At 33.3% G+C, this 14,419-nt stretch overlaps 2 protein-coding genes across 2 annotated transcripts; one reads left to right on the plus strand and one right to left on the minus strand.

Moving 5' to 3' along the window:
- Window positions 1-2,416: 2,416 nt before the first annotated feature.
- Window positions 2,417-10,178, minus strand: LOC123555254 (uncharacterized). The gene is made up of 7 exons (XM_045345921.2): window positions 10,102-10,178; window positions 9,791-9,853; window positions 9,453-9,538; window positions 5,092-5,163; window positions 4,579-4,702; window positions 3,101-3,321; window positions 2,417-2,700 (listed from the first exon to the last, which is right to left on the minus strand). Exons 1-7 carry the CDS (start codon window positions 10,106-10,108, stop codon window positions 2,647-2,649), a joined length of 627 nt encoding a protein of 208 aa, XP_045201856.2. The 5' UTR covers window positions 10,109-10,178; the 3' UTR covers window positions 2,417-2,646.
- Window positions 10,179-12,975: 2,797 nt separating this feature from the next.
- LOC128558362 (zinc finger protein 808-like) lies at window positions 12,976-13,830 on the plus strand. Its single transcript, XM_053547305.1, has one exon. The coding sequence runs from the start codon at window positions 12,976-12,978 to the stop codon at window positions 13,828-13,830; it is 855 nt and encodes a 284-aa protein (XP_053403280.1).
- The last annotated feature ends 589 nt before the right edge of the window (window positions 13,831-14,419 follow it).

Genomic DNA, 14,419 nt, shown 5'->3' on the forward strand with positions numbered 1-14,419 from the left:
TTTTAGAATGCTTACACCAAAAATCAATTCTTTGCGAGTTTTTTCCCCTATTTTCATAAAAGGCCTTTACTACATATTCGTGTCTCCCACATATCAGGGAAGATAAACTGATTTAGAGCTGTCCGCATAATAATTATCTGTCAGTCTGTTTGTCTGTCTGTATGTAGTAGCAACACAAAGTTTGTCCACTAATCTCTTCCGACACCACAAGGCGGATTTACACCAAACTTAACAATACAAATTGATCATTTCCATATCGTCAGCATGTTCAGATTGGATAAAAATATTATGTTTTACCAAAAACATAGGAGTGATCAGTTCCAAGCTCCATTATGCATATTGTTGGGATATTCAGGTTCATCGATTTTCGGTGGAGTTATGGTCCTTGATTTGTTGTAGTTTACATTTTGCGATACCTGTCGTAGGAATTTGCACCATACTTCACAAAAGTAATCATGGCCAAGCTTTATTGTGCATGTCTTAGATATGTTACAGGCGGAGTTGTGATCCGTCACTTCATCAAATTGTATGGTGTTCTGGCAACTTGTTAAGGGCGGATTCTCACCAAACTTTTCAAGATTGATGAATGTCAAGCATCATTGTGCATATTTTCGGGGTCATTGATTTTCAGTGAAGTAATTACCATTGATTTATTTGTATTTACCTTATCCGCGCAAACATGTACCATTTGGCTGAAGTTCACCAAACCTCAAGAGTGATCAGTGTGAAGCAAAGTTATGTATATCATCAAGATGTCCCGGTTCAATGACTATCAGCGGAGTTGTGACCCATGATTTGTTTAGTTTTGTCATGTATAAAGGTCAAATTCCATTAGTGGTTATCGTTGGAATGTTATGGTTCAGTGACTCTCTCTCTCTCTCCCCCCCACTCTCTCTCTCTCTCTCTCTCTCTCTCTCTCTCATATTCTGCAAATGAATAAGAAATCTGTCCATATCCCTTTTAAGTCTAGGGGAAGTTGGTCACACGAAGATTTTTGATGAGTCACAATTTCGAATTTCTGAGCAGTGTAACGGATTTCAAAACTAAATCTTATTTATTTGCCGTCATCCAAAACGAAAGAAAATTGGCATTTCACACTCTCTCGTGCTGAATATCATAAAGCGCTACTTTGCCACAAACAAGTGACTAAAATCCGAACAGATCATGTAATAGAAACTAAATATACCATATTATATCTTAGATGTCAAAGATATTATGACGGGCCATTTTTCTATACAGTGCATTTCTATAGTATGACAAATTTATTAATTGGAAATTTGGAAAATGAACATTTCAAATCACCACGAATCTGATGAGCTTTGTATAAAATAGGGATAGCCCAAACCTCTGTCTCGTTTATTTTATCAAGTATAATAAATACAGCGGCTATTGTCATAAATGTATTGCTTGCTATATTTAGAAGTATAACATGTTTCTTCTGTCTCTAAAAATAAAATAATCATGAACAAAGTGAAGTAGATATATATTCTGTAGGTTTATATTACGATTTATTCATATATGAAATTACCAATAACGTGTGAATGGATACAAAGTGCCACTAGAAATGGATAGAGGAGTTGAAGCTAAAAAGTAGTTGTAATATGGTTAAAGCAAAAAAGAATAACTCACATCTAATGATCAGATAATATGCGCATGTCCACTTCATGTGTACGACGAATACCAAGTTTCGTTAGTTGGAAACTGTATACGTAGGTGGAGTGAAGTACACAAAGTACAGACGTAGCTTACTTTAGCTAGGTCCAAAAATGAGCATAAATTATTAAATCTAAAACTAATTACCAGACATTTAAGTTTGAACAATTAGTGCATGTCCACTCCATACCAATAATTTGCGCAAAGTTTTATTTAAACTGGATAAAGTTCTTGGTTGAGTCGAGTACACAAGGTACAGTTCTAATATAGCTATTAAAGTGTAGCTATTAAAGTCCATAGAAAGGAGCATAAAATCTCGGACATGAAATTCCTGATAACGAGCGCTTGTCAAATTCATGTTGATGGTGTATATCATGTTTTCTTTGAACTATATAGAAACTATGAAAACTGCAGGAATAGTTAGTTGCGTACACCGTTTTTAAGTGTTGTAGGTCCAAAACTGGGGTAAAACTAAAACAATTAATATAGAACATGAAAGTCCGCACAATATGCACATATAAAGATTATCATTTGATCATGCATACCAAGTTTCACTTAAATTTGGTAGAAAACTGTTGCAGAAGTTCAGTACACAAGACATTGTTACGGACAGACTGACGGATGGACAGTTTAAACACACTATTCCTCCCAGGTCTTCAACACTGTGGACCTAAAGACGGAATGTCCACTTGTTACCACACTTGTGACATTGGGCCTATTGTACAAGAACTGATATGAAATTAAAAAATAAGAAATTACAAGAAAGTTCTCATATTGCAGTTTCTTGAAACGTTAAATGATCTCACAAATGCATAATCTAAAATCCAAATACTTCAACTTCACAAAGATGTAGAAATTCATAGTGAAGATCGCTCTGCTGAACACGGACCCAGCGTCCGTGTGTGTTTTGGGGACAGTCTATGATAATGGCGTTCCCGTCGCTTGAATGACCGTAGTAATAACCACACTGTGTGAACAAAGATGAACTTCTGTCTAACTTTGTGGCGTTGACTGTGCTGACCAGAATTTTGAGGTGAAATGAACGACCTGAAAGACATATTTATAATGTAAAATTTGAAATAAACTCTAAACATCACAACAACTATCGCCAGCACTATATTGAATATTTCTGCTGGAGTTCTATAAACCTGCCCGCTCGATTACTTGAAAAAAGAAGAGATTTTACGAGTTCTGACCGAGAGGGGGCGAGAGTTCTCCATAATTATCTAGTGCATTTGCTACCATCCACCCTAACCCGTATACAGATACGAACACATTTTAGGAAGATGTCATTTACTTTTTGCAGAGAACATCAGAATACACGTAAGCTGAAGTAAGTGATCAACCTTACAACGCCAAAAAGATTGTTGAAAATACAAATGTATATATTTCCAAAACAAGTAAACAAACGGACTAAGGTCTGAAACAAAGAATATTACACAATTACCATCACCGCCAGCATCATCTCTTTCATACAGTTTGACTTTAGTAATCCTATAGTCATTTTGAAGATCCACTGCCCACCACGGATAATGTTCATTTTAGTATGTGTGCAGGAACCCTTGTAGTAGTTTTTGGTCTTGTTGCCGTCCACTGCAAGATTGGCTGGACCATTATAGTCCACTGAACTCTGGTAAGCAGGCTTATGAAGGGCAAGGTTCACAAATGCTGAAACAGTAAAAGAATTGTTTTAGTTTATAATGCATTAATAATTAATCTTTCTCGATTACTTGAATCTTCTGTCTACAAAATCCTGTACTGATGTTATATTATGTTGTAACGACAGTGGGATCGCCATTTTCTTGTTCAGCGATTTACATGTTTTCCACTTCTCATTTTTAACATCTAGTCAGCTGTTATTTAAACCAATTCTTTCTGCTGGTAAAAGGCTCTTTAAACTACAAGTTACAATCCAGTATAATACAGACTGCTGCAATAAATGTGTAATTCAAGAAGGTTTGTACTGTAATGACACCCTGCTATAGGTTGCACGTTAGTAAATATTAAATAAATTTATATAAATAAAATAAAATTGTTCTTTAATTTAAATGAACTATTCTATCTTCTCGGTGCTGTCACACATAGCATGGCTAATTTCTTAAAACAATTACTTGCCGATCTTTAATTAAACAACATCAATAATATAAGAAAAGTAAGGGTCGTGTATCTTTTAAGATACATTTTTGTAAGAGACTGACAGCTAAATTAGAAACTGAAAGGTCTACAGCTTATATAGAGGAGCAGCTGCCCTACATTAGACACGCAAAGTTCAATTAACCTTTACCCTTAAACTTCTAAAATGGACCGGTCCATCATTCAATTTAGGCAGCACCACTTGTCACTAAAAGACCTTTCTAACGTAAACGTAAATCGGAAACGGAATACTGAATTCGTAAATATTATTTTCAAATAATGGTCTAAGGGAGATACTATTGCATTACTATTGGATGAAATTGTCTCCCCTAGACCACAAATTAGCCTAAAATTTTACGAATTCAGTATTCCGTTTCGTAATTACGTTTACGTTAGAAAGGTCTATTAGGAATCGATGTTCACTGAAAATTTACCGACTAAACAAAGCAGACCATGATCATCATGCACGCCGGACATGCAGGCTGATCTTGGTCTGCACTGGCCGCAAAGGTGAAATCACTTGCTGCCAGCAGGCTAAAGGTTCAACTGTGAAAAGGACTGAATTATTGTTTGCCCATTTATCTGATGAGCACTTACCAGGAAAGTAATTCACTGCTGGACGTCTGCATGATGTAGTAAATATATAGAAGCGCAGATTGAGATACCAATTAAGGCAAACACACTTTTCCAGTAAGTATCATTTAAATATTTGTAAGTAAGAAATTTTGTTTCAGTAATTATAAAAAAGCGTTCGCCTAATTGGTTTTTAAACTAGTTTAAAACGAGACATACACGTGCAGTTCCGATTGCACATGTCACCGTCGCAACAATACGAGCATCTTGACTCTTGACTGGACGTCTGTCGTCTTCCAATGATTTGATTCAGCGTGCCTGTGTACGATAGATCCTCGCAGACCTGCAATGAGGATTTTGTTGGGGTAATTTTTTTTCCACATGGGATACCTAAATAGCTGGTAGCAAAAATAAAACTCTATACGATTCAATAATTATCTCATGCTCAGACTTCATATAACTAAAGCAGTTTGAGCTACAATGATGCATTCTGTCTATAATAGTCCTGATTGAATGTTTCAGGGTATTATATTTATCGAATTAGAATAAAAAGCAGCTGCCTTGAGAAACAAAGGAATAACATTATCCTTAGCAAAGCTGTAATGTTATTCGGATAGACTAAAGTTGTCTATGTTATATCTATTGTAATATTGTAAATGAAGTAATCTAAACGTTTTCTTCTTTATGATTTATGAAGTATGTTATTTTAAAAGTTGGTTGGTAAGTGTTTACCCCTATATCTTCACAGCCTGACCAGAAATAGAAGTCACCATGCGGAGCTATCACCTCTTGTACACTACAAACCTGAAATATTATGCAAGAGCCTTTATTTCATCTTCTACACGTTTCCCGTACAGTAATATACCGAGGGTCATCGCCATTCGTTGACCTGGTGTATTCCATATAGGGTTAGTGGTCGTCCTGAGTATAATTTCTGAAATTGCGTTAGTTTTGTCGTAACTGCTGAATTAATTCGTTATATTTTTAGTTTGTTGGTGACCATGTATAGCATTTACGCTATCTCAAACTTGAGGTTAGGCGCACTTACATACTATTCTTTTCATTTCTTTATGAAATGGGCATGACGCACATAGAAAATACGCAAGGACCTGTATGTAAGATACGTAACTAAATTATATGGTAGGACCTGTACTGTGCATACCGGAACTTTATTTAAGAACCTATCGCTTGTATTATTAAGCTTTATAAGATACATCCAATTTTTCTCTAAAGTATGTTTTTTTTCGCAACGTATTATTTCAATAAAATTGTACTTGTATTTTATCAGCATTCGACAGTGTTGGAAATCAGTCCAAATTTCCACGTTGATTAAATATTTTTAATCATGACGAAAGTCAGATGCATCAATTCTGCTAAAACAAAAAAAAAACATAAAAGAAATGAACTATTTGTAGAAAAACACAATCCCCGTATTATTTGGCATTTTTTAGACACAATGTCAAGGTTGTCACAATTCCATGTGAATGGAAGGAAAAGCTAAAAAATGATAATCAATATGATGAGGCAGAGACATTATTTGCAACTATTCAGAAAGTTAAAAAACCAAATAAATTACTATATAAACAATATCAGAGAAAACAAAACACAATGACAATAAACAAATCTGAAATTAAATGGAATAGTGTCTATGAAAATTTAAATTGGAGAATGATATATAGTGCGACTTTTTCTAGTTGTATAGACTCAAAATTAAGGGTTTTCCAATTTAAATATCTTTAAAGGATTATAGCAATTAATCAGTTTCTGCATAAATGCAAAATAATCGAATCTAGCTTATGCGATTTTTGTAACATGGAGATAGAATCTTTGAACCATCTCTTTTGGGAATGCCAAATCGTACAAGACTTTTGGTCATGTATGAAACAATTCTTAAATAACAAAGGTATAGAATATACATTAAACTTCCAAAATGTTTCATTTGGTTCTCAAACAAAATCTCCAACTCAACAGATAATAAATTACATCATAATCTTAGCAAAATACTTTATATATAAATGCAAATTAGGAAATCAAAATCCATGGATTGAATCGTTTATCAATTATCTCAAAACAATGAAAGAAATTGAAAAGCACATAGCATTAAAAAAGAATAAAATAACCAGCTATAACAAAAAGTGGGATCGGCTGCCGCTATAAATTGCGACATTCCAACATTTTGGAGATCTAAGTAAAGGATACTGTTATTTTCTTCGGACCATTTTAGGTACCTTTTTTTTTCTTGAATTATCTCTTTCCAACTCATACTCTAACTCTCTGACGCCTTTAGACTCTTATCTCATAACAAAACATCATACTTTACACGCCCAAAACCGAATCATCATACAATCATAATATATTGAACTACGTACTGATGTATATTTGAATGTTCTTTTAGTTTTTTGTTTATAATCATATTATATTGAATTACGTACTGATGTATATTTGAATGATTTTTTTTCTCTGTTCACTGATCTATTCAGAAGTATGATTCTATATATGTATAAACGTTATGTGTGTGTAAAGTTTTGAATAAACGGGCTATATTCTTTGTAGCTCAAAACAAACCCCAACAAAAAAAAAACAACAAGAAAAAACCAAACAAAAAAAAAAAAGAAATGAACTATTTGTAGAAAAACACAATCCCCGTATTATTTGGCAATTTTTTAGACACAATGTCAAGGTTGTCACAATTCTGTCTAATTTGAAATCAAGTCGAGATTCAGAATATTTCTTGGGCATAAAAAACAACTGTCGTTAACGTTCACGTTATTGACGATCTATTCATGAACCGTCGGCGTCATGATTAATCCGCGCATCACTGATAGAACTCAGATTCAAACGAATGTGTAAATTTCGTGAAAAAAATAAATGAATGTTTGGACCTAATTTCCAAGCTCCGGGTCAAAAAGCTAATCTGGGCTGTTTGAGGTCAGACAAAACGGGAACGCTTGTCCTTTACGTATATTCAGTTCAAATTTGCACGAACATTGAAAGGTTTTAAGACACTTTTATGTCTGGACTAATGCTATATCTGTCCATATTACGGGACAGATCCAACTAGGATGAAGGTTAAGCTGATTTTTATCTCACGATTTAGTGTCATACAACCTAAACTCAACACTAAATCAAAATGCTGCGAAATGCTATGTAAATGTATTTACATGCGTTCTACTCTCCCGGAATTTCTCAAAATTGCATTTTTATGATTTTGTTTCACTTATATCAACTCAATTGGTGCTCTTTAGTTAAATCTTTACTGTGTTCTTTAGGTTTTTATGACGCCTGGCTTATGCAAAATGTAGGAAATGTTGATATGTTTTTATCGATTGTAGAAACCAGGTTGAAAGATCATTTTGTACAAAACTGGTCAAGTAGGCTAGAAAACTCTAGTGGAGCGCTTTTCTATAGACAAATTTCATGTTTTAAATTCCAGCCATACCTCAATTTGATCAATATTAAAAATTTTTATTGCGAACTAGCACGTTTACGAGTATCTTCTCATAGATTGCATGTAGACACTGGTAGATGGACTAAGCCAAACAGTACACCTATAAATGAAAGAAAATGTTATGCTTGTGGTTTGTTAGAAGATGAATTCCATTTCATATTAGAATGCAATGTATATGCTGATTTAAGAAAACGTTTCATTCCATCTTATTATTGGAGACGACCAAATATGCCAAAATTGATAGAATTGTTAAATACTGATAGAGAAAAATTAACACGTAATCTTGCAAATTTCTTGTATTATGCTTTTCAGCTTAGAAAAAACAATATGTACTTAGTTCGTACTTAAGCAGTACTTTACTTGAGCAGTAAAAACATTACATGAATGTTATATGGAATTGTATAGGTATATGTTTTCTCATGTTACATGGTAAAATACATGTAAATGCAAGCGCAGTTTGAATTTGTAAGTTTCAAACGTATTCTCAACATAACAATCTTTCATTTCTGAGATCCAGCTGTTGACCTTGTATTTCGTTTCGTCAAGATCAACATAGCATGGACATTAAGTATAGGATAATGTTTTGCTTTGCAATATATTTGTATCAATTATTCAAACTGTCTTGCATTCTTCTTGTTGTTTTGAGTATAAGAAGCTGTACACGCTTTAAACATAAATTGCGCCAGTAACATGATAAATAATTTGTCGTTTGTCTAAACTTGTATATGTATACACTGTCTGTATGGTTACTTATGTATAATTTTGTTTTGTAATTCTAATGTTGTAATATTAGAATGTACTATTTGTGCAGAAAATTGAATGTTAACAACCTTCTCCGTTTAAATAATTGTCTCGCCATTTTCATGCTTGTAAAAACCTCATGGGCCAGCTGGCCTAAAAGAAAATTGAAAATAAACTTATCAAACTTATCCAACTTATCAACGTTGTTTTAACCATCCCCTGCCCGAATTATCTAGGATATATCCAAGGATCTGTACACTTCATTTCTAAACATTTGTACGGATTTATTAGACTGGTTAGTTAAGATATGTGTAAAATACCTGCTAACTTTCGTAAAGACAATGTTATGGGAAAATGAATATTTAGCGTAAATTTAAAGCTGATGAAACAGCAACAACTATGTTGCGATGAAGTCCGACTATTTAGAAACTACACGTGACGAGGTAGTGCTGTAATATCAAAATGAAAACTAAATGAAAATATGATTGCACGGGTTGCACGGGGAAAATATTTTGTATGGTTGTTTTGTTTTCCGCATGCTAACTTTGTTTAAATGTTCGATCAAAGACAGACACCAATAAAGCATAAAAATATTGCACTAAACATATAAAACGATATTGACGCCTTCCTGTCGTCTGTTATTTCAATAACTATAATTATGTAGTTCTAACGTATGTTACTACTTATTGACACTTGTTATCATTTATCAAAAACTTATACACAAGTGACGTGCGGCGTTAGTTGGTATCATTTTGGGAAACTATTGTTAAATAGATAAAGGTATTTGAGTAAGACTAATTGGCGTTTTCAATCCAATATGCATGATATATATCAATTGCCGCAGTGACATTTTTTTCTGAATTAATGCTTGCATTAGAATATACAAATCATAATTTACACACACCTGGTTGCTTGTACAAGTTACTGATTGTCTGCAGTCTTCGGGGTTGTCCGTCCGTACACATGAATAACAAATTGGTCCAGTTGCTTCTGCAGTGAAAATTTTAAGTACCATGTGTTAGATTCAAGATACCAATGCCAAACTATCATGAAAACTGTAAATAGCTGAACTAGGGTTTAAACGAAATTCTTCATATTATATTGAGCAACTGGTCAACTTTTAATGCTTTACTGAAAAGATATTCCAAGTGTTGTTTTCTGTCATACTTCCATAAACTCTAAAAATCTCTCTTTTTTTTAATTTTGTCAAAATTACCTTCGACCTAAACATCAGTCTCCTACCTTGTGTTTTTATTACAACAAACTCTGTCGAAACCACCAAACACAGTAGGAAAGGAAATCTGACTGAAGTAAACAAAAACTTAGCAATAAATCTAGATAATAACCCATGGAAATAATTTATCAAACACTTGCTAACACACGTCCTTTATCAAGCCATAGACTTACATTTCTCTCATAAACTGGAATGAAATATACATATTCTTAATAACTTCAGTTAGTTTATTTAAAACATACGTTTAGCACGTGTCTACAACTCGATCATTTATGTTCTAAACTTGTTAAGTATAAAACTTGTAGTGCTGTTAACTTACGTGCCATATTGTCCTTGCTAGATTAGGTCAAGTTTTGTCTGTCGAAATCTATTGCCATTTTATTCCTTATCTTAACGACGTTTTTCTTTAAATATATATGAAGGTCGATACTTGACGTATGTGTACGTTACAAATTAACTATAAAATCAAAAGCCCTGCCCAAACGGCAAATGATAAAACTAATTAGGTTTCCCCATTCTTTCCTAGGTAACACGCATTTTCAAAGGCAGGTGTTTTCCCACTGCGAAGACCCTGTATTACATGTGAAGGTCCTTTTGAGGTTGTTAGGATGTACGAGCGCTTTTTTTTTCTCTCTCAGGATATCCGCCATTTTGAAACATGTTTCTTTGAATATTTCTTTCGAACAAACTTTTTGCCAAACTTAATGCTGAATAATTAAAATATATCTAATAATGTACCATTCAAACAAACTGATTCTACTTGTTGCGAACTTTTTTCACCCTTTATTTTGACTGGCATTTGCCTAAACTTGATGTAACATGTATAATAGGGTTTGGGTCGGTAATTTCAAATATTTATGAAAGTAGATCACGTTTGTTCCTGATATTTTTATGATTGATATATATAATGATATCTACAAGTGAAATAAAAGCTTTTAACATAGCACTTTATATATAACATTATTATGTATTAAGCCAATTCTGGCCGGCATGTACATGCATGAATATAACATAATAACAGAAGAAATACCAGCCCAAATATACAAAATGTGTAAGCAAGATAACAATAAATATACAATATATAAATGACTGCTCGTTGAATTCAAAATCAAGTTTCGTTTTTCAAACGCCTTGTATACATACGCTGAAAGTTTTCTTACATCAGAAACATTTTCAGTTTTAATGAGTTCCATAAATTTGATATAATTAGGATGAAACCAGTAGTATCTTCTAATGTACCAATGCCAAGAGCATTAGCGTGAGCGTCACACAAGTGTTGAAGTTAAAAAGGAGGAGGCAACTCTATCAAGCATTTTGACTGAATTATGGCTCCTTTTCGACTTAGAATAAATGTTAAAGTTTGCGTACCACCCCAAATATTTTCAAAGTCCATTGAGGTATTGCTTTGATATTTTGCATATTTGTTTGCCATCACGACCCAAGTTTGTAAATAGGAGAAGGCAACTCTATCAAGCATTTTGACTGAATTATGGCCCCTTTTTGACTTAGAATAAATGTTAAAGTTTGCGAACCACCACAAATATTTTCAAAGTCCATTGAGATATTGTTTTGATATTTTGCATACTTGTTTACCATCATGACCCCAGTCTGTAAAAAGGAGGAGGCAACTCTGTCAAGCATTTTGACTGAATTATGGCCCCTTTTCGACTTAGAATAAATGTTAAAGTTTGCGTACCACCCCAGATATTTTCAAAGTCCATTGCGATATTGCTTTGATATTTTGCGTACTTGTTTACCATCATGACCCCAGTCTGTAAAAAGGAGGAGGCAACTCTATCAAGCATTTGACTGAATTATGGCCCCTTTTCGACTTAGAATAAATGTTAAAGTTTGCATACCATCCCAAATATTTTCAAAGTCCATTGAGATATTGCTTTGATAGTTTCATACTTGTTTAGCATCATGACCCTAGTCTGTAAAAAGGAGGAGGCAACTCTATCGAGCATTTTGACTGAATTATGGCCCCTTTTCGACTTAGAATATGCTTATTGTAATGTCAAATTTGACTTATAGCTTATATTATACTATCAAGCACTGAGAATAGTCGAGCGCGCTGTCCACTGACAGCTCTTGTTTTCTAAATAAATCTCTTAGGTGCACGCTGACCCCAACTTTTTGAAGCATTTTTGCGTATTACAAAAGCTGCAAAGAATATTTTTTTAAAATCGTAACGTCAGATTTTATTTATTTATTTTTATAGATTTAATACCATTGAAAATAAAGCGGATGTGGTAATTATGTCAGCATGTAAAAATAAACAAGATTTGTTAGTGACATTTATGCTTATATGATATTGATATCACCTTGTATTCATCGAAACCGGCAAGACCTGAAATCCCTGTTATATTTAGTGAGATATAATATGTTTTATAAAGTCCCACCATTTGTTTTTCAATTTTACAATATTTTAGAAATGCCCTATAAAGACAAGATTAAAACGAGTTCTGTGACCTGTGCTTTTTCTTCTCTTATTTGTCTTAGCATTTATTGTCCACGAAGCTCACAGTGTGTGAAAAAAAACCTCAACGTTATAAAAAAACGATCCAACATCTTTAAGCGTAATTGAATATTTTTCAAATGAGAGAACGACAACGTTCTTTAATTAAAGACGTTGACGTATATTTCCTTCTAAATATTTATTGTCTATGTATACTATAGCCATTCTGTTTTTGATGTATGAAGTTTTGACATTAAACGATTTTAATTTTCGATTTTGATAGTATTTAAACAAAAATTGTTTTGAAAATTAAATTGACTGAGATCTGTCAAGACGTTCATTTATGATCTATAATCAACAACTTGAAGGTATCAAGCTTTCTTTGAATAAAAAACAATTTGATTATAAACTTTGCTTTTTCCAAACACTGGGAATCTGTATATTGAAAAGCTGCTACGTTCAACAAAGTCATTTTTCATTCCATCATACACCGCCAGTGAATTTAGATACACTAGAAAATTCTCAATTAAATCACATCAAATTTTTCTATGAAATGTCCGAAATTTTACAAAATTGAATTCCATTACATTCGATTAAATTTATTCCAGTTCTGCCAGTTAGATTTCCAGTCAAACTCATCCAATACGTCATTTTTTTGTAAATCCTATAATTATGTTACAGATTATTTAAAAGTCGAGGAAAAGTAAAGTACCAAGAAAGTCAGATAATGTAACTATGCTGCAGACGACAGAAGAGATTTCGTCCACTAGTGACACTCCTGATAAAACTGTGAACAGCATTAATGTTATGAAACGTGGTATAAATCATACTGGAGAGAAGCAATTCAAATGTGTTGTTTGTGCATATGCATGCAGCCAGAGCAGTAGTCTGAAGAGGCATATGAGAATACATACCGGAGAGAAACCATTTAAATGTGAAATTTGTGATTATGCAGGAAATGACAGTGGTAAGCTGAAGACACACATGAGAAGACATACAGGAGAGAAACCCTTTAAATGTGATATTTGTGATTATGAATGTCATAAAAATGATTACCTTAAGATACATATGAGAAGACATACAACAGAGAAATGCTTTAAATGTGACATTTGTAACTATGCATGTAATACAAGCAGTTATCTGAAGATACATATGAGAATGCATACAGGCGAAAATTACATCCAATGTGAGGTTTGTGATTATACATGTAATCAAAGAGTTCTTTTGAAGAGACATTTGAGAATACACGAAGAGCAGAAACGCTTTAAATGTGATGTTTGTGATTATACATGTAATTACCAGTGGTATCTTAAGACACATATGAGAAAACATACAGGAGAGAAACAGTTTACATGTGATTTTTGTGAGTATGCTTGTACATCAGGCAGTAATCTGAAGAGACACATGAGTAAACATACAGGACAGAAAAACTTTAAATGTGGCCTTTGTGATTATGCATGTAGTCTCAAATGGTATTTGAAGAGGCATATGTCTAAACATACAGGAGAGAAACGCTTTAAATGTGATATTTGTGACTATGCATGTAACAAGAGCTTGTACCTGAAGAGGCACATGGTAAAACATACATGATAGAATCGCTTTTTAAGTTGATGTTTGTGTTTATAAATACGATCTGAAGATACATATGAGAACACATACAAGAAAGTAATCTAATCAAATATACATCTTTTTTTAACAAGATGTTTTTTCAATGTGAATCTGTTCTGTGTCGGGACACGTTTGTTCAGGTAGTTTTGTGATCTATATTCTGACTGTATTATTCGAAGGAATTCTGAAACAATGCAACAAAAGCGCTTTTCGAAACACGAAACAATGTTTGATGATTACACTCTAGTTAAGCGCCCACATTATTCGTTCAAAGACATCCATACATAGATGCTTGACAAAGTAACATTCTTGTGCCCGTCCAGGAAAAAGTCACATGTTGGAGCTCCCTATGCTTGTTCAGACAGTATCATAAAATCAAACGGAAGATGTTACATTTATATTATGAATATATATAATTTCAAATTATAATGTTTGTGATTAAGCGTGATATTCAGGCAATAACCTTACAAAACAGAAAATGATACATGCATGTCAGAATTGTTAAATGCATTATTTCAAAATATTGAAACCAAACGTTAGTTTATTATGACTGATCGTTTAAAACAGCACA

The sequence above is a fragment of the Mercenaria mercenaria genome, chromosome 7 (assembly GCF_021730395.1).
Source record: "Mercenaria mercenaria strain notata chromosome 7, MADL_Memer_1, whole genome shotgun sequence".
Taxonomy (NCBI): domain Eukaryota; kingdom Metazoa; phylum Mollusca; class Bivalvia; order Venerida; family Veneridae; genus Mercenaria; species Mercenaria mercenaria.